Source organism: Daphnia pulicaria, chromosome 6, assembly GCF_021234035.1.
Source record: "Daphnia pulicaria isolate SC F1-1A chromosome 6, SC_F0-13Bv2, whole genome shotgun sequence".
Taxonomy (NCBI): Eukaryota; Metazoa; Arthropoda; class Branchiopoda; order Diplostraca; family Daphniidae; genus Daphnia; species Daphnia pulicaria.
In genome coordinates, this window is record NC_060918.1 from 13,802,879 (window position 1) to 13,822,850 (window position 19,972).

The following is a 19,972-nucleotide window of genomic DNA, read 5'->3' on the forward strand; positions in this document are numbered from 1 at the left end:
CGGCCGGGGAAAATCCGAGATGGCCTTTTTGTCTAGGGAAAATTACATATATTACATATTCGTCCATCCCGCTGTGCCATCCTGCCGAGGCGTATAGCAACAACTTACTGACTCACCGACGACAGACTACCAAAAACCTAGAAGATGCAGCCATTTTTAATTTTCCCTCTAACCGTAATCCTTCAAACCGTAATTACGCCTAATATGATTCGATTTCTATTTATTTAATTAAAGTTATTTTAGAAAGATTAAACAGAAAAATAAAAGCATTAATATTGCGAAACTTTATTTATTGTATATGAAAGTATACAAATCCAATGCACAGATACAATGAGCAACGAGACAAACCAAAAGACAGCTCTTCCAAGCTAAGTGGTTCACGGGAAATCTAAAGGTAAAATTAAGTTAATTGATAAATGCTATAATTTGTTTATTTTATATTTATTTTTACTCCAGCTGAATTTCAGTAAAAAAAAATTGTTTCCAAACAGTTTTTGTGATAAAATTATCACAGCAATCTAAAAGAAAATGTTAGAAATTAATTTCTAGTTAATTTCTAGTCAAGCGTAAAACATAGACAAACGTTCCTTGTATGATAACTATCCATGAAATTTTTTCCCATTTTAATTATCAGTGAAAGAAAACGAAGCAATTTTGAACAAATTATCACAAAAAAAATGGATACAAGATTGTTGATGCCGGAGTCTTGGAAGAAGTAAACGTCATCACTGAAGAACAAGGAGTCAATTGCATAAAACCAGGACATCAGTGTTCCGTTTCTACAGTTAAAAAGGAAAACTTCTTCTGTGATACCCACATCGGTAATACAACAAGATCTCAACGCTAATGATGGATAGTCACGAGCTGGTGACTTTAAAATAAATGACTTCCTTAGACGTTTGGCTGAGCAAGCTGCATGTCCTTACTACCTTATGGATGGTAACGGAAAAATCCATTGCAACTGCAAAGGAAATTCTTCGACTGTTTTCGTCCAAGAGAAATCTTATTGGCGATGCGCCAAAAAATATTGTTGCAATGGGAAATGTTGTTTATTCATTCCAATAAAAATTAATAATTTTTCCCTAGGGCTCGACAACCTTATCGCTCGCCGTGTGCCTTCTTTTCCATGTGTGCTTTTTTGCCCAATTTATTCCACCCCACCTCACGTAATTATATTCCAAAGCTCGCATCACTAACTAACATCCACGCAAGACCTATTGGCTGCTCCCTTTGGAATGTTTTCGCTTTTCTTTTACTTTGTGCGACTTTTGGAGAGCGTGAAACATTAGTTTTTGATTTTTTTTTGTTCTCCGTTTTTGTCCTGGAAAACTAGTTAAGACAAGTGCAGTCCAGTCATGCTCGACTCTGGCTCAGTGTCATGACGGTCTTGTTTCCCATGTTAAATATTTTTTTGACAAAGTCCGACCTAAGGACCAGCATTGCCAGTTCTAGAAAAAAACATTTTATTGATTTGGGTCCCTGGTGGTCGAAATTAGAAAAGGATCAAGACAGCAGACGACTGTCGTCATGGAAACATAATTTTACGGCACTTTCATCAAAACGTCGTTTCTTAGAACTGGAAATGCTGGTCTTTAGGTCCAGTTCAAAAAAAATATGGCAACTTTTAGTAGGGGTACACTGGTCTTCACTGGTCTTCACTTCTTGCTGTAGGGGCTTATGGAGCGATGTCCCTCATTCTTCTAATCCTCCGTGGCCTTGCCAATGAGCCAAAATCAGTGTCGCTCTTACTTTCACATTTAAGGCGCTCGACAGCTTCCGGTGTCCCGCAATACCAAACAAAGGATAAAACGAAAGAATTGTACATAGTGACAAAACAGTGAAAACAACAAATCAGAATTGAACTTCATCAAGAGTGTCAACTTACAGTCAACAGCTTGACGAAGTAATAAATGAGGAAAGCGCCGCAGTCCTGAGAATCTACCAACTGCGTATGAACTCTGACACCCTTAGCCCACACAGGTTCGTACAGCTTGGCGGTTTCTTGCTTGGGTTTGCGCCGTAGTTCTCTACCAATAAATCTTGTTAGATTTTGGATGAGGTGCTTCTGCTTGCTGTTGAGTTGTAAACACGCAACGTCACGCTGATGTAAATGGAACTCAAACCATTAAAAAACACTTCATAATACATTAACATTTTAACCCACCACGTAGACTTTTCGTCATTCTACGTGAACAAGCGTCCAATGGTTATCGGCGCAGATAAGAATTAATACATTGGAGTAGTTCATCAGTCGTTTATCGTTGGATGCACCTTTGACACCAACCAGGACCAGGCAGGGTTCCATCCAATTGTTCCTGTACGCGGAAAACGGAAGGGGTGGACAAAAAAGGGAAACAATGAAATTATCAGTTCAGACAGAGTCACACTCCCACATTTAAATAAAACTGAAAGACATACCTTTCTAATTTGGTGATAAACAAAGCCGAGTAGAAGAAAGAATTTGGAAGAGATATAGGAAAAATAAGAATAGTCAACCAGGCTAAAAACGACCCAAAAAATGAAAGATACACAAACAAAATCAGATTCCGTTGAACAAACCAAAGGCAACTGAGAAAAAGAACCTGATGTCGTTGAATGGGTTGCCCCTTGCCAATAATTGAATTTCGGACAGCAATAACCGAATGTTGACAGTACAGTATTTGTCAATTTCGACGACCATATTTGGACTCGTCGCTTCCCGTCTGCCCTAATCCATGTTGAAACAATCTATCAATGCTGGATGCTCGTCCGCTAACAAGCAAACCTCCTTGGAAACGCGAGTTTTGTCCGGTTAGTAAGATAATGTCGAGGCAGCCTCTTAGTCGTCTAACACGTAAGCCGAAATTCCTGTTGAGGGCATCCAGGTTCAGCGGCGTCGCTTGCCCAATAATCAATGTCAGAATCTAGGTAACAAAGAAAGATTTAATGAAAGGGGTTACTATCTGTTTCTTGATAATAAAAATTTACCACTATGACCCGCATGTGCGACGTCAGTGTTTACTTTCCCACCAGTGTACACTTCGTAAGCTGATGAGCATGTTAACAAGTCAAACTTCTCTCGCACTGCAGTGTATTCTGTCTTACACGTGCACTTGGGCTTATGGGCGAAACGCTCCAACTGTGACACACACATGATAGCCTCGGTGCAATTGGGACCCGTTTTTAAAACCATATGAAACGCACTGGGGTAGATCAAAACTAAATGACCCGGTTCCTGCTTGATGCAGTGAAAAGGTATAGGAGGTCGGCCACCTTAAGCACATGTGGCATGACCAAGCAGTTCTTGTGACTAGCCATATAAAAGCGGAAAAAAGAAAATAACTAGAATCAGTAAGCAAAAAGTATTTCATGTAGAAGACTCAGGTCACTCACCATTGAAAGTTGGGGAATTTCTTATACTCGACTGGGTACAGCTTTTTGAGCATTTGCAGAAGACGTGTGGCGTACCGTTCAGGAACACCTGTAATCCAAACATAGAAATGAATAACACAATTAAGTGAAATAATGGGGAATTTCAGCAAATAATTGTTTTGTAATACTTACAAATTACACGATCCAATACTTTGGTAAGCCGCTGTGAAGATAGTAGGCACTGGCCAAGTTCAAATTTTCAACGTGTATCTCGGTGAAGCTCTGAGCCGGCCCTACTAACAATTGACAGACATTTATTTCCGGTATCTTTGCTCTAGGGTTTTTGAGTTATGGAAGAAATGTCGCACTGAAGTTTGGAAGACTTCTAGTAAATGGGTTTGGGGTATGGCCATGGGAAAATTCCAAACATTAAACAACAAAAAAACACGATGGCAATGGGAAAAACCCAAAACATTAAACAAAACAAAACACACAAAAGGATAAGAAAAAAAAACAAACTTTTGAACATGATTTCGATGACAGTCACACCATTAAAAGAATGTAATTTAAGCATACCAAGAGTTTTCGTCCTCGTGAAACACCGTGATGTCTTTATTAACGACATATTCGGGAATCGGTTTATTCGGCACATCTCCGGTTTAAACCGATCACATCTCCGTCGAACAATTGGAAATTTTCCGGGAAAAAAGAATTGGAACCATAAGTGGCAAATCCTGCTTTATTCAGCGAAGGCTTAACGCCTCTCCTAATGAATTGATCAAGCGACACACGAGAGATCATCTTTGCGGAATTTTATCTCACTTTTTTTTCGTACTCTTGCCTCTGTGGCATTACTGATGGCTTCAATAGGTGTTTTAAGAGATAAAAAGTGTTCCATTGTCGGGGATAGAATGTTCAGCATTCCACCGCTGTAATGCGAGTGGGTATCATACTCTTACTCACAAATTCACAGAAAATTCCGAGTTTGGAAACAGTTGGCCTGTAGGTAACGATGTCATGATCTCTCACAGCTAGTCAGACCAAAATAAAAAAAATAAGGTTGACTTTTATTTACAATGTAAGGCATTGACAAAAAAATAAACAATTTACTCACGGACACTTGCTTATCGGTCGCCCTTTGCTTTTACCCCTTCTGGATTCCAACCACTACTTGTGAATGGGACAGTTCCTGTACCCGTGGCCTTCAACGTTACAGAATATACACTGTAGCTCTAACTACCGCTTCTTGGCCGAAGGGAATCTTAAGCGTTATTTCGCCTGAATTCTTTGGTTAGTTGTCCGCCTTTAACGGTGATTTCGTTTAGCACTAGGCCTGCGTTGATAAGCTTTACGATATGTTTTTGACGATGATTTCGCAGCCTTCTTAGCTCATTTAAAAAAACGTGAACGAAAAAACAAAAAAAGTAAGGAATAAGTAGAGATTGAGAGAGGCTTTATTTGAATTTTTTTAATTGTTTTATAGTTATCGTTGGTCGTAGGGGATCTGCGACTCGACTTAGCGTTCACGTTCTCCGGCAACTTCACACGAGCAAGCAATCGCTCACTTGTCCATTTTACACGTTGTCAATCTTGTAGAAATTGAAACGACATCAGCCAAGGAGTGGTAAGTTAGTAGTGATGATGAGACGTGCTAGACCGACTGGTGCCCGCAAATTAAGTTGTAACATGAAAAATGGAAAAAAAAATTAAACGGCAACCGATAACCACTTAACTATCCACCAGTTGTTTTAGGTCAGCAAGTAGGTACTCAACAATTTGGGGTCTTGGCGGTCGAGGTTTAAACATTCAAAACAGAAAGGTAACCCAATGTTGTCTGTAAGCTAATCAACTCAGGGGCCCAATCGTTCGTCGTACACACACACACACACATATATAGACACAAAAATAAGAACAAACATTCGAGGGTTATTCATACCATTCCGTCTTTGAACTCAACGATGGGAGCTTTGGACCATCCATCATTTGCGATAGACTGGATGGGTACTCAAGCCACCAAGCAAAGCTCATCCTTCACCATGGTATCTCGTCTGCCCCACGTCCACCCTCGAATTCTGGCACTTTGCAACTATTTCAGACTTGATGGTAAACAGACGTGGCTCGAGTAGACAGCAAGTTGATGGGGTCATGGAAGCCTTGGTATTGCTGCGACAACTGATGCTAAACTAAGGAATGCTCCTTATTCCTCACCAGAACAAAAACGTCGGCTTATCGCCTCATGACATTTAAGTTTTTTTGTTCGTTAGTTTTTTGGAACATAGAGTTAAGCCTGTATTTTGGAGACATTGAAGAGGGTCTTCTTATCTATCGAACATGATAATCAACCTTGATCTTGCTTAAAAAATATAAAGAAAAGAAAAGAATTGAGCTAGAAGCAGGACGGGACAAAGCTGAGTTGGTAGAAATTCTTCTAAAGTAAGTAGAGTTTTTATCAAAAATGGATTTGATTTCTAGGGAAAACCTAGACGTTTAACAAGTTCGGTTCTCATTTTTTCAAATAGGTACAACAAATCTAAAAGTGACCTCATTCAAGCAGCTGGAAACCCATTATAATCAGCTCAAAGCCTGATCAACTAAAAACCGACATGGCCAGAGCAAATCAGGAAAACAAGGTAATTTCCCTATTCCCAATTAATATTCGCGATTATAATATAATTTTATAAAATGATAGGATATCATCTCAGAGAGATAGTTTGAAAGAGAAAGTACCACTATATCAGAAACCACTTAAGGAACAATTATTGGCTTATAAGCAACAATTTTGTCTAGATTAATCCTCTTCACAGCCTGAAATATACTCTAACTTGATTAAACAGGTTAAACATTTGGAAAACCAGCTAGAAGAGCAACGAAGTACAGCTGGCGCTCATAACCAAGAACTTTACAGCTCGTAATCATCTGTCTGAATTGGTTTTACCTAACTCACACATGACTGTATTATGTTGGAAACGTGCAATGGCTACTCCATATGATATGAAAAATCACATTTTTCTTGTCTTGACAGGACGGAATTGCTGAAATGGAACGAAATTTTGAAACCGAGCACCAAACGCGCGAATCAGCTCTGCAGGTTGCTGAAGCCGTTCACTCTTCCATGCATTAGCGGGGATAACACGTTTTCACGAAGAAATGGTCATTTAGGAGCACAAAAACCAGGATTTGATGGATAGTCGTAAAACGGCACTCGACAAGAAGTTTTTGGTACTCAGTAAGCTGGTTGCAGGCGAAGAAGCCCGGTAGGTTAATCATTCCACGAGATACTTTTAACTCGTTTTAATGAATGAATGTACTCATGACCATTGTGCAATTCTAAAAACAGATTGGAAGTGACGCCATCACCCCTGAATCACACAAAATGCTCCTCCCTCGAAGAGATTTAAATTTTTTCTTTAGATAATTTGTAATTTGTCCCAAAGTATTGGAAGACCAGGAAAAGATCGACTAAAAACGCGAAAGTGACCGTGAATCGGCCAAGGAACGCTCAATTTCAGGTATTGTTGGCAAAGTTAACCAATGATCCGACTTACATCATTTCCATCAGAACATTCTGGGATTCCTGTGTCAATCAACACAAGACACCTAAGGGACTTTTGTTTATCAGTCGATGGGGATCACTGTGCCATACATCCAATATTGCTTAAATTTGTCTACAGGTGAAATTCAAGCATATTTTCCTTTTTTTAAGCGGCACCTAATTTTTTGTGGTTTTCATTTGTTGGTTTCTAATATAGGCAGCTGACCTCAACATCAATTCGTTAACTTATCACAAATTTGCTCAGCAACAGATCCATTACACCTTTGGGACACCGGGAACACTGGTCGGAGCTTTGTCTGTGGTTTTGGAACCAATCCTCCCTTTAGAGCACATCACCGTTCCAGGTTTGTTATGGCATAGCCTACTGGAACTTTCCTAAAGGGCTACCATTAGTCATAATTAATCTGATAATATTGAATTCACATGATGTGATTGGGTAATTTTATTTGTATTAGTGCTGAGCCTCCTCAACCAGCTAAACGTGGACGCCCAGTAAGTTTTTTTTAATTGTAAAGTAGTAATTGCTATGTATAAGGGTCTCATATTATTAAATTAAATATGTCAACTACTTAACTATGTGCTTATCGTTAAACCATCCAACCCGGTCGACCCGGGTTCGAACCCAGTCTAAATTTGGTAATCTTGAAATTCTTATGGTAGATGATGGATCTCGATGGAATGCGTCAAATGTTAAATGAAGAATTGGTGACGCAAGTGTATTTGTGTACTTTTATCTCATTTAATCGAATTTTTCTCTAGTGACGTTTACTACCACTCCCGTTGGAGAAGCTAGTAGCCGATTAGAAGTTACCGTTCCAGTTGCGGAAGACGCTGTCGAACTGCTACACTACAAGCCAATAGCCATCCAGGATGTCGACAATTAAAGATGATGATCTCAAGTCATCCGACGATGATGAGCCTGTCTGGCACATCACAGAGAAAGCGATGAAAAAGTATGCAAATTATTTCGTTTATGTTTTATTTCCCAAGTAATGTGTTTTATTTTTCAGCGAGCGCAATACGTTATTCGATGGGGTTGGTCACAGCTACCACGAGAAGCGGACCAACAAGCGATCGGTAGCGTGGAATGAGCACACAAACCCGAATTTCTGCCGTTCTCGGGTGTCGCAATGTGATGCCAACTTCACCCTCAGAGTACCTCATACCTGCTAAACCAACCTGGACATCTCTAGGGATGCTTCAGTTCTCATGAAAGCGAAGGCACAGGCTATCAGCAATCCGCTAGCCTCAGCTAGGGGAGTAGTAGAGAAAAAAATGATGGTGGAGTTCGCAAAAGATCCATCGCGCAATCTCCCAGTGAAGGACAACATTATTAGGGCGTTGCAACGAAAGAAGCAACCGAAGTTTCCCAAAAACCCGACGGATCTTCAATTCGATTGGGGTAAGTGTAAATTTTATCGTTTTCATCATTTGCAATAATAAATATTTGTTTTGATGATAACAAATCAATATGGCAGCTGCATTCCGGTTGGATCTTGAATGAATTGAATTTGGAATCACTCTACGTCTTCAGCTGTCTTGATATCATTCACTTTTCAGATATGCCATACACCATATCACAATATGTAAGCATGAAATAACCCTAACCAAATGTTTGTTATCAGGCGTTTGGAAGTTGGATTCACCCAAGGCAAGCTAGTGACTTTGAACTCACTCTAAGCAGTTGTCTTCAGCTGTTTTTATATCATTAACTTTTCAGGTATGCCAAACACCATATCACAATATGTGATTATGAAGCCCAACTAAAAAATTGGTTTCTTCTCAGGCTGTACTTCCTATTTGGAAGTTTGACTCATTATTTGAAAATTATCTTGACAAACTTTGAGATAAAACTTATCGGCCTACTTATCCAAACGGTTGGAGCAGGGCCTGTGGTAATGGCACGTCTTCAACGACAACTGAAAACAGTGTTAGATAGCAAACCACTCTGTTCTCAAGCTACGCACTGCCGGGAAATTGTTGTAAGTTGTACATTCTTAGAAAGTTTTGCAAAGGCTACATTAAAAGTGAAACTTGGCACATAAACTGCATGATAATCTTTAATGCTGATTATTTACAAAATGTAAGACAAAACACAATTAAATGGCAATAGTAAATCTAACACCAATGATTGTTTTGCTTGTTTTTTTCAGATGAAGCCACTATTTCTTGGTGAGTGGCCTCAAAAGAGAGGTAGATTTATTATGAAAGTTGCTTCGGTTATCACTCTTGAAGACGCTATGAAAATGGACAAGCTACCTATAATTTTGGAAGAGAAAAATGTCAAGAAACAAAATGGCAAAGTTCAAAAGAATGGAGGAGGGAAATTCAAGAAGAATCAACGAGGGAAATTCAAGAAGAATAAATGAGGGAAAGTCAAGAAGAAAAAACGAGGGAAAGTCAAAAATAATCTACGAGGGAATGTCCAAAAGAAGCGTAGGAAGCAGCAAAAGAAGAGAAGCGGTTAAAGTATAAGAAAAATCGTAGAACTTAAAAAATTGTCTACAACTTATGTTTTTACTTACAACAGGAAAGGAGGGAATCTAAATCACTACTACTGGAAAGTATTGTATTTCTTTAGTAATTTAACGTAAGACGATAACTAATTATTTAACGTTAAAACTTAAAAGTAAAAATTTGAATTTCTTTTGGAATAACTTTTGAATGTTTTAAATTATATTTGCTTTAATGTTAAACTTGTTTCGGACTTGAAAATTGAATTTCTGTACATAGTATGTCACATTTCTCCATACGGTTTACATAAACACATTTTTCAATATGTTATCGAAGTCATCTTGTCAAGAGAATTTTTCTGAACGTATATAGTTAAGAGTATATAGATGTTAGTCCAATAAAAAAGTAGATGACATGCCAAAAAGTCGTGCGCAGTTTACGCCGATGCGCACCACAGCGGCCGATAGCAGAACTAAGATTGTTATTACAATTGACACCATTTGTAGGCCAGATCCTTTGTTCGACAAGCAGACGGTTCTCGAACAAAGGATCTGGCCTACAAATGGTGTCAAGCGTAATAACAATCTTAGTTCTGCTATCGGTCGCTGTGGTGCGCATCGGCGTAAACTGCGCACGACTTTTTGGCATGTCTTCATAAGCAGATATGATGGTGAGAGGCAAAAATAGTCTGTGTAAATAGTCTGTGCAAAAAATAAAAACAGCCTTTGAAAAAGTCATTAGTAAAAAAACAACAACAGCAAGCCACCATCCAAGTCAGATGAAAATAATTCTTGATGCTACAAAGAGCTCAAAAACAAATCATTGGTGTCAAAAGGGGTCTCAAAAGATACCAGTATAAAGTGGGAGAAAAAGGTGAAATGGGATTTCCCCACATTCCAGGAAAAAGAAACATCATAAAAGTGCGTGAAATATTTTTAAGGTCACCCAGGGGAGGAAAATTACACCTAAGAAACGCAACATCGTGTTTCAATCGAGCAGACACAGAAACAATTTCCAAAAACTAAAGGTTCGCTGGAAGAGAAAGTAATGCTCCTAAAATAATACGCCTGTAACCGAGTGGCTGATTCTCGTTTGGGTACCACGGTTTTAGTATGCGAAAGAAATTTGATGTGGCACAAGAACAGGGGAAATGCATTTAAATATCTGAACTTCATTACCGTGGTGTTTATTCTGATGAGTATAGGCCTAGTTAATATTCAGAAACTTAAGGTCACTTTAGTGGCTGTTGAAAACGAAAATTGGCGATAATTGTTGTTAATTGCTGCTAAAGGACAATTAGCGGGGTTTGTATTTGTGTTATAGCTTTTCCATGTAATAGTAGTAATAGTACTGGTACTGGTACATGTAATAGTACTGGTATTTTGTATTTAGCTCTGGCAAATGTATGACGATAAGGTTCTTAGAGTTTGTTAGTTATATTTCACAAAATCAAGACCTTTGGAAATACCCCATTTCACTATTCTTTTAGCAATTTCTAGTATAGAACTAGCTAAAAGTTTCGTACGGTTACAATGTGCCATTTTCTTACTAAAGGTATGGGAAAGTAGAGAAATTGGGGTTTTTCTCTACTTTTTCGGAAGCCGGAGATATAGGACCGGTCGAAATAGGCCCCGACGAAATAGGCCCGGCAAATAGGACCGGACGAAATAGGACCCTACGAAATAGGCCCACTTTTAAAATATTTTTATAGCGGTCCTATTTCTCCGTCAAAGTGGGCCTATTTCTCCCAATTATTTCTAAGTTCCATAAGGTACTCTGAAATATTAAAAAAATAAATTCGACCTACTCTACATGAGCGAGAAGGCGGAATAATATACGAGAGATCCGCCACCGTATATATTCATTGCCGTAGCTCAAACCACGATGATTGATTTCACACATTGCCGTTTCGTTTTTCACATGTTAGGCAGCTGATTCCCGTCTTTATTTTTTGATGAACGTATTCCCCTTTATCTTAACTGTAAAATTCATTTTTTACAAACGTCGTTTTCACTTATTAACTATCGCTAATTTTAAAAAATGAACAAATTTCCGTGTTTTCTTCGCCATTTATTTGTTCCGTAGCTCGATCCCCCCTTCAGCGGCTCAGCCTTGAACGCGTCTCTCCCCTTTCAGCGGCTCAGCCTTGAACGCGTCTCCCCCCTCTACCTATGCCAGTACTCAGGTGAAGTAGGAAATGAACATGTTTGATTAAATAAATCTTACGGATTGATTTCAAACATATCCATAACAATTTCATGTTTTTTTTTTAAGCAACAAACGCATATCACTTTTAAGTTTCTTGTTTTATGGGGCTGACGCGAGGTGCTGCTCAAGCCGGCCAGAAGGGTGGTCGAGCGGGGGAGGCTGCACGCACTCATGGGAGAGGGGTGAGTGAAGGGGGGTTTACCTGGGCCATACCATACACGCCCATGTTTTCCCTTTTCCGTATATGTTAAAGGATGGACTAATAGTTAGCAACTCGGGCTATGAATCTCAAGCGCCGGTGTTCGAATCTCGGCCATGTCGATAAAGATTTTTATTTACAAAATATTTTAGAAAATTAATAGCTCAACAGCATAAAGCGGTGTGGAACTATCCTGGCGAAATTGATGGTTTTTTCTTTTTTTAATTGATTTAATATACAGCACGAAAAGGAAATTTCTATTATAGTTGAATACCAAATGTGGTTTTGAAGATTTCCATCTATCGGTGATAGTAGCGTCACTAGCGTGGTTCAATAGCGTCATGAAGATGGCGTCATCTGCTCATCGTCAACTTCAGCGTTTAATTTACAAATAAGAAATAGAAATCTTATAAAAAAATTAAAATAGCTTCAAGATGTGTACATTTTATTTTTAATCATTTTAAAATTTGAATTGCAATTTTCGTTACATTTGATCTGTAAGAATTCGATTCTGAATCATTCTCATTTCAAATCGATTCACACACATAGCAGACGCTAACACATCAAGCGTCATCAATAGCGTGGTCTATGGTGCAATGCTATCACTGGAGTAAGGCGTTTATCTTCTATTCGGGTATGTTAGAGAACTCTTATCATGTTATTTTCAATCTTTAGTTTCTAATATTGTAATTATCAACTTGTGTGGATAGGTAGCGTCATGATTGGCCTACCCTGATGGCGTCATGATCGCTGCTGATTGCCTTTCAAATAGGTTTTCAGCATTCTGCTTACACCTTTGGCATAGAGTCACATATTTCACAATCCAACATCAATTGGTACCAACAGCAGCCCTTCTCTCCATCATCCAGAAGGGTCTGAGATCAGTGTTGGAGATGTGTGTGACAATTTTAATATGATGAAATTTATCTACCACCAAATTTTTACTCTTATGTTTTTGTTTTTCAGGATGGTTCGGAACAACCCATGGAAAGCTTATCACTCATTGATGCTGTGATGCCTGATGTTGTTGCAAGTCGTCAACAGCAAACCCAGAACAAACAGAAACCACAAGTGGTAAAGACAGAACCACCAAATTCCAATGGAGATGAACCCATGCATTCCAATCGTAAGATAGTCACTACTTTTTTTTGATCCCCTGAACTGCTTACTTATTTTCCCTTCAACTATTTAATGAAGGCTGGGAAGAGGAAACAGGAGTAGAGATACCTGCCAGCAAATCTACTGTACTTCGTGGCCATGAATCTGAAGTTTTCATCTGTCTGCGCCTGAACCCAACAACATTCAGAAGGGTGGAACTGAAGTTCCGAGCAACAAAGATGTCACCTCACTTGACTGGTATGTAAGTTGTGCTATGTAATGCTATGTGTAATGTAATGTGTATGTAAGCAAGTGCTTTTGATGGAAGTGTAAGTTTGGTTTTACTATTTCATTCGATTTGTTTTAATTTTATTTCATTTCAAGGTATTTGCTGGGATAACTGAACAGAAGTTTTAAAGAAAGACAGAAACAATTGACAAGACCTATCTCTTCTAGATATCACCGTCCAACTGGCTTCTGTAAAAGAAGCGAGCAGGCTGAGTCTTGAGACACTGGCAACAGAAGTTCGAGAATGGAAATCACAGATTGATGACCTTCAGAAGGAATTGTTAGTTGCAGATCCCGATCTTATCGATTTTATGAAAGGTCTGTTAATATTTTTACTGGAACGTGTAATTTCTTTACTTAATTTTTACACTTTTTTCTCAGGATATCTAGTTGAAGCAAAGGAGAAAGTGTTGGCAATGCAGAATGCATTCATGGAACAATTAATCATTTAATTCAACAATTCCAACGTAATACGAAGGAAACCTGATTTATGGCTTATTTAATAGCTTAGCTTATCGTCGTTAGTAACTTGCATCGTAACGAATTAATTTTTTGGTAGCTTCTTGATTGTTTAAACGAAGTATAAGGTTACAATCAATGCATTATAGTAGCGTTGTATAATGTACAATCCACTTAATGGCTACTGAATGAGATAGAATATTGGAATGTTGAACTTTATTGAAGTGAGAAAAATTTAATTTGAACAAAGTGAGGCTGACTGGAAATAAACTAAGATGAATAATTAAATTTTAGTACCGACTCGTTCTTCTAAAATCTGATTTTCCGTCCGTATCTGTTCGAGGTCACTTTGCAGTCGCCTAATTTTTGTAGCAATATTCTTACGTAATTCGATCTCCGCCTGATTACGAAACAAACAGCATCATTATTTGACATTATTTGACAATAATGCAAACAAACAAACAAAAATTAGCGAAACATACTTGATCTTCTAAATCCTTTATCTCTCGTGACAAGTTGCCAGATTCTTTCACTAATTTTTGGATGTCAGAGCAATCAGTTTGCAATGAAATCAAATACTTGTAAATACGCCGGGCAGTCTCATCCGATTTGGCCATCTAATAAAAAAAGAAAAAGGTAACAACATTTTTTTATTAATAATATCAGCATTTTGATAGTAGTAATAGATACCCGAAAAATAATTACATCCGTAACGGTAAACGTACGCTCAACTTTTCCCTGTATTGAATTGATTTCACGCTGCACACTTTTTACATCTTCAAGCACCCGATGCATTTCTTCATTTTGTTTTTTGACGTTGGCTACGATACTCAGTATTCTTTGAGTATAAAATGTTCTAAAAAGAAAGAGATACAACTATCTCGTTACTCAAGTGGATAACAAAAGTTTATTACCTTGTTAGTACTGAAGGTGGCATAGATTCGATATGCGTTTGAAGTTTTTGTATAGTATCTTCTTTAGTACGAATTTCTTCTACAAAGCTTCTTAAGGACGTCACTGTATGTTCAAGTGCAGCTTTAAGCTTCTCGCCTGCACTCTGTTCAGATAAAAAGAAGAAAATCAGAAACAAAAAATATTAATGTAGAGATACTTAATTACATTTTCGTGACGAAGAATTTTAGAACACATTATCTTATTTTTATTGATGTATAAAATGTATTGGCACTAGTTACCTGAATAGCATTCAGGTTCCCAATCTTTTGCCTTGTCAATTGTTTCAGTCTTTCTTTAAAACTTCTGTTCAGTTATCCCAGCAAATACCTTGAAATGAAATAAAATTAAAACAAATCGAATGAAATAGTAAAACCAAACTTACACTTCCATCAAAAGCACTTGCTTACATACACATTACATTACACATAGCATTACATAGCACAACTTACATACCAGTCAAGTGAGGTGACATCTTTGTTGCTCGGAACTTCAGTTCCACCCTTCTGAATGTTGTTGGGTTCAGGCGCAGACAGATGAAAACTTCAGATTCATGGCCACGAAGTACAGTAGATTTGCTGGCAGGTATCTCTACTCCTGTTTCCTCTTCCCAGCCTTCATTAAATAGTTGAAGGGAAAATAAGTAAGCAGTTCAGGGGATCAAAAAAAAGTAGTGACTATCTTACGATTGGAATGCATGGGTTCATCTCCATTGGAATTTGGTGGTTCTGTCTTTACCACTTGTGGTTTCTGTTTGTTCTGGGTTTGCTGTTGACGACTTGCAACAACATCAGGCATCACAGCATCAATGAGTGATAAGCTTTCCATGGGTTGTTCCGAACCATCCTGAAAAACAAAAACATAAGAGTAAAAATTTGGTGGTAGATAAATTTCATCATATTAAAATTGTCACACACATCTCCAACACTGATCTCAGACCCTTCTGGATGATGGAGAGAAGGGCTGCTGTTGGTACCAATTGATGTTGGATTGTGAAATATGTGACTCTATGCCAAAGGTGTAAGCAGAATGCTGAAAACCTATTTGAAAGGCAATCAGCAGCGATCATGACGCCATCAGGGTAGGCCAATCATGACGCTACCTATCCACACAAGTTGATAATTACAATATTAGAAACTAAAGATTGAAAATAACATGATAAGAGTTCTCTAACATACCCGAATAGAAGATAAACGCCTTACTCCAGTGATAGCATTGCACCATAGACCACGCTATTGATGACGCTTGATGTGTTAGCGTCTGCTATGTGTGTGAATCGATTTGAAATGAGAATGATTCAGAATCGAATTCTTACAGATCAAATGTAACGAAAATTGCAATTCAAATTTTAAAATGATTAAAAATAAAATGTACACATCTTGAAGCTATTTTAATTTTTTTATAAGATTTCTATTTCTTATTTGTAAATTAAACGCTGAAGTTGACGATGAGCAGATGACGCCATCTTCATGACGCTATTGAACCACGCTAGTGACGCTACTATCACCGATAGATGGAAATCTTCAAAACCACATTTGGTATTCAACTATAATAGAAATTTCCTTTTCGTGCTGTATATTAAATCAATTAAAAAAAGAAAAAACCATCAATTTCGCCAGGATAGTTCCACACCGCTTTATGCTGTTGAGCTATTAATTTTCTAAAATATTTTGTAAATAAAAATCTTTATCGACATGGCCGAGATTCGAACACCGGCGCTTGAGATTCATAGCCCGAGTTGCTAACTATTAGTCCATCCTTTAACATATACGGAAAAGGGAAAACATGGGCGTGTATGGTATGGCCCAGGTAAACCCCCCTTCACTCACCCCTCTCCCATGAGTGCGTGCAGCCTCCCCCGCTCGACCACCCTTCTGGCCGGCTTGAGCAGCACCTCGCGTCAGCCCCATAAAACAAGAAACTTAAAAGTGATATGCGTTTGTTGCTTAAAAAAAAAACATGAAATTGTTATGGATATGTTTGAAATCAATCCGTAAGATTTATTTAATCAAACATGTTCATTTCCTACTTCACCTGAGTACTGGCATAGGTAGAGGGGGGAGACGCGTTCAAGGCTGAGCCGCTGAAAGGGGAGAGACGCGTTCAAGGCTGAGCCGCTGAAGGGGGGATCGAGCTACGGAACAAATAAATGGCGAAGAAAACACGGAAATTTGTTCATTTTTTAAAATTAGCGATAGTTAATAAGTGAAAACGACGTTTGTAAAAAATGAATTTTACAGTTAAGATAAAGGGGAATACGTTCATCAAAAAATAAAGACGGGAATCAGCTGCCTAACATGTGAAAAACGAAACGGCAATGTGTGAAATCAATCATCGTGGTTTGAGCTACGGCAATGAATATATACGGTGGCGGATCTCTCGTATATTATTCCGCCTTCTCGCTCATGTAGAGTAGGTCGAATTTATTTTTTTAATATTTCAGAGTACCTTATGGAACTTAGAAATAATTGGGAGAAATAGGCCCACTTTGACGGAGAAATAGGACCGCTATAAAAATATTTTAAAAGTGGGCCTATTTCGTAGGGTCCTATTTCGTCCGGTCCTATTTGCCGGGCCTATTTCGTCGGGGCCTATTTCGACCGGTCCTATATCTCCGTCAATCACTTTTTCCCCACTTGTGATAGTAAAATGAAAGAATCTACCATGAATAGTAGGGAACAAAAAGTGAGAGTGCACTCTCACTTTTAGCAGCGCTATGAATCAAATATATATAAAACAAAATTTAATTGAAATTAACTTACTGCATAGGCAGCAACGTGGATTTAAAAAGCTGCGCAAAAAGAAATGGAAGATTAGCAAAATTTGCGTCGCAGGCTATCTCTTCCTAAGATCGCAAAATCGGTATAATTTCTAGATATGAAAACAAGTGTTGTTCCTGTTTCAGTATGAACCCTCCCATGATAAAAGAGGGAATTTCTATCTTTAGTCCTACTATTGGGATAAAAACGCCATAACGTAATAGTATCCAACAAAAATTTACTCTCTCTTTTTTCATACATTTGACATCGCACGAAAAGTTAGGAAAAAGTTCGGTCGGGGTTTCCCTAATAAATGTAATGAAATAAATGAATTGCTGGCACATTAAATACTTGTAATGTGGATTATTAATTAAAGCTTCCCCTGCTTCGTCGATAGAGTGTGGACGGCATTTAATTCTTCTTTCGAACTGCATTGACCGTTGAAGTTTGCTGTCAAATGCAATGGCAACATTAGGATGTCTATGTAATAATAAGAGGACTTATTTGAGGTGTAACGCTGCAATGGTTCTTACAGTTTCCTGACTTTTTCAAAAATCTCCCGCATCAGTTGTCTTGTTTCCCGAGCTCTGATCCACATTTCGTTTTTAGTATAGGGTAATTAATTGTTAACCTCGAACAAAATGTATCCAGAAATTTTTTAAATGAGCTTCGTTAATGTAGTGTTTAAAGTGTTACATCCAAAACCCCCCCGTGAAAATATTAAAAATTACGTAAAAAAAATAAATTTTAAATTAAATTTTTTTTATTTTCGAAAAAATATAGTACTTTTAATTATAAATAAATTATTAATAAATTCCCTCGTGTTAATTATCAAATTTTCAGAAAAACAACGTGTAAAATAGCTTATTTATGAAATTAATAGTGACAGACCGTCAAATTATTTTCAGCCGCGCGGCAGCCGTGGTTTACACGGCGCCTTATGGCCAAGCACCATTGACGAAATTAAGTTTTCCCATTAAACTATAATACTTAAAAATTAGCGGCTTTCGCCAAAAAATTAACAAGATAATGCCCAATTGATTGTAAAAAGGCCAATCAAAAGCGATTTATAGCTTTATAATTATTGATTGGCAAAAAATAGATGCTTCTTGACGATGAAATTTTATTCCTTTACAAGAATTGTCCTTTTGGAAAACATCTTATGGCAACTTCTCCATGCAGCATACAAGAAACAAGGGTGAGTTTCCATTTTAGAACTCATCACCGGATTCTAAAGTCATTAAAAATAGCATGTCAGTGGAATTAAACAAGAATTAAGTGAAATAGAAAATGTGATTCCCCAACAACATATCAGTTTTTAGATTTTAATCGTCCGAAAGAAATTCTGATAGCTCTGTAAAATAAGACATTTCAACTAACCGTAATTCCATAATAATATTAAGTACATTTTATAAGAATAACTGTAGTAAACTAATGATACTGAAATAAACTAACACTTTAAATATTATTATGCAGTTTTGCTGTGACTCCACTACCAATAATTTTATGTTTGAGAATCAATCTAAATATAGCCGATGATTGCTATTGCAACACGAACGATATGGTCCAAAGTCAAGAAACCTCTTTCCCTTCTTGTCTTCGCTCTCATCTTGTAAACTTAAATGGCATAACTAGTGATTTCAATAGCATGTTAGTATTTTATTTTCATATGTTTGTAGAGAAATTACAGTATGAAAGAAATTTTATGTGATGTGACGATGTGCCTATGAATGATTAATTTTTAAGCCATTTCAATAACAGCATCAAATGAATCCCTAAGATAAATGTTTAGCTTCTTTGAAATGCTTCACTAACAAATTGTCAACACAAGAAATGATTTGGGGCCACCTTATTCAGGCCAACTTTATCTTTGGGAATTTTTAGGTTGTATGTGTATTCAGAATCTTTTGGGAGATCTTCACTCGTGAGTAATGCCATTTCCATGCACTACTCCCACAAATAATTTAATAATACTAAATTTAAATTCTTTTTCGTCTGAAAGAAACCAGAACTGACAGGATAAAAAGTAACTAGGTGACAATTACAAATGAAATTGTCATTTACAATTTAATTTGACAATGTTTTGAAAATTACAAATTTTATTGTTATAGAGATACTCAAAGCTTCTAGAGTTGCTTGGGAGTTAAACGTAGAAAAACCAGTTGAATCATGTGCCATCGACATTTCTCATACGTTTCCCAAACGATTTGGAGGTTATACACAATACGGCGATTCCGGAGCTGGACCGTCTGGCGGCTATCAGGAAGGATATACGCCAAGAGGGCGTGGAGGCTATCCCTGATGAGGGAGACAAACGACAGTCAAAGAAGAAAGGAAATGTTATTTGTGCGGAGCAACGGATCATTTTGTCAGAAACTGTCCCAAAAACACCCACAAGGAGTAATTATTTTGACTGATTCAATAAAATGGCCATTACACTTTTTAATTGCGCGATCTCAAATCGAGTTTTATTTGTCATTAGCCACAAACAAATACAATTTGTTTTTTACAGGAATTCAGATGAGATTATTGAATCTAAAGACGGAAAAGACGGTTCGAATAAGAAGAGACTTTGCTGGGATGGGTCAAGATGTGTAAATCTGAGCATCAAGGAACAAAAGGTTACGCTCTCAGCGAGCACTTCCAGCGATT

General features: G+C 37.7%; 2 protein-coding genes and 1 long non-coding RNA gene across 5 annotated transcripts; 2 read left to right on the top strand and 1 right to left on the bottom strand.

Moving 5' to 3' along the window:
- Window positions 1–8,830: 8,830 nt before the first annotated feature.
- LOC124341759 lies at window positions 8,831–9,823 on the top strand. Its single transcript, XR_006918601.1, has 3 exons — window positions 8,831–8,987; window positions 9,058–9,373; window positions 9,435–9,823. It is a non-coding gene; the product is annotated as an uncharacterized LOC124341759 (long non-coding RNA).
- A 2,455-nt stretch (window positions 9,824–12,278) lies between these two features.
- LOC124341868 lies at window positions 12,279–13,910 on the top strand. 3 transcript variants are annotated; one of them, XM_046794821.1, is made up of 7 exons: window positions 12,279–12,399; window positions 12,476–12,660; window positions 12,732–12,891; window positions 12,963–13,121; window positions 13,320–13,469; window positions 13,533–13,651; window positions 13,745–13,910. In XM_046794821.1, exons 3-6 carry the CDS (start codon window positions 12,750–12,752, stop codon window positions 13,601–13,603), a joined length of 522 nt encoding a protein of 173 aa, XP_046650777.1. In that variant the 5' UTR covers window positions 12,279–12,399; window positions 12,476–12,660; window positions 12,732–12,749; the 3' UTR covers window positions 13,604–13,651; window positions 13,745–13,910. The 3 variants fall into 3 exon arrangements, 2 of the variants coding, with proteins under 2 accessions (XP_046650777.1, XP_046650776.1); XR_006918651.1 differs by having other exon boundaries at window positions 13,248–13,469; window positions 13,533–13,753; XM_046794820.1 differs by having other exon boundaries at window positions 13,533–13,753.
- Window positions 13,812–14,875, bottom strand: LOC124341870 (coiled-coil domain-containing protein 22 homolog). The gene is made up of 5 exons (XM_046794822.1): window positions 14,804–14,875; window positions 14,525–14,667; window positions 14,301–14,466; window positions 14,093–14,227; window positions 13,812–14,010 (listed from the first exon to the last, which is right to left on the bottom strand). Exons 2-5 carry the CDS (start codon window positions 14,545–14,547, stop codon window positions 13,894–13,896), a joined length of 441 nt encoding a protein of 146 aa, XP_046650778.1. The 5' UTR covers window positions 14,548–14,667; window positions 14,804–14,875; the 3' UTR covers window positions 13,812–13,893.
- Window positions 14,876–19,972: the final 5,097 nt, after the last annotated feature.

Excerpts from the sequence above, each read along its gene's own strand:
- LOC124341868 (XM_046794821.1), top strand. The coding sequence starts at position 12,750 with ATGGAAAGCTTATCACTCATTGATGCTGTGATGCCTGATGTTGTTGCA. Across the intron at positions 12,892-12,962 it reads TGAACCCATGCATTCCAATC|GCTGGGAAGAGGAAACAGGA; the intron begins GTAAGATAGTCA and ends TATTTAATGAAG. Across the intron at positions 13,122-13,319 it reads GATGTCACCTCACTTGACTG|ATATCACCGTCCAACTGGCT; the intron begins GTATGTAAGTTG and ends TATCTCTTCTAG.
- LOC124341870 (XM_046794822.1), bottom strand. The coding sequence starts at position 14,547 with ATGCCACCTTCAGTACTAACAAG. Across the intron at positions 14,228-14,300 it reads CGGATGTAATTATTTTTCGG|ATGGCCAAATCGGATGAGAC; the intron begins GTATCTATTACT and ends TTTTTTTATTAG. Across the intron at positions 14,011-14,092 it reads TAAAGGATTTAGAAGATCAA|GCGGAGATCGAATTACGTAA; the intron begins GTATGTTTCGCT and ends TTTCGTAATCAG.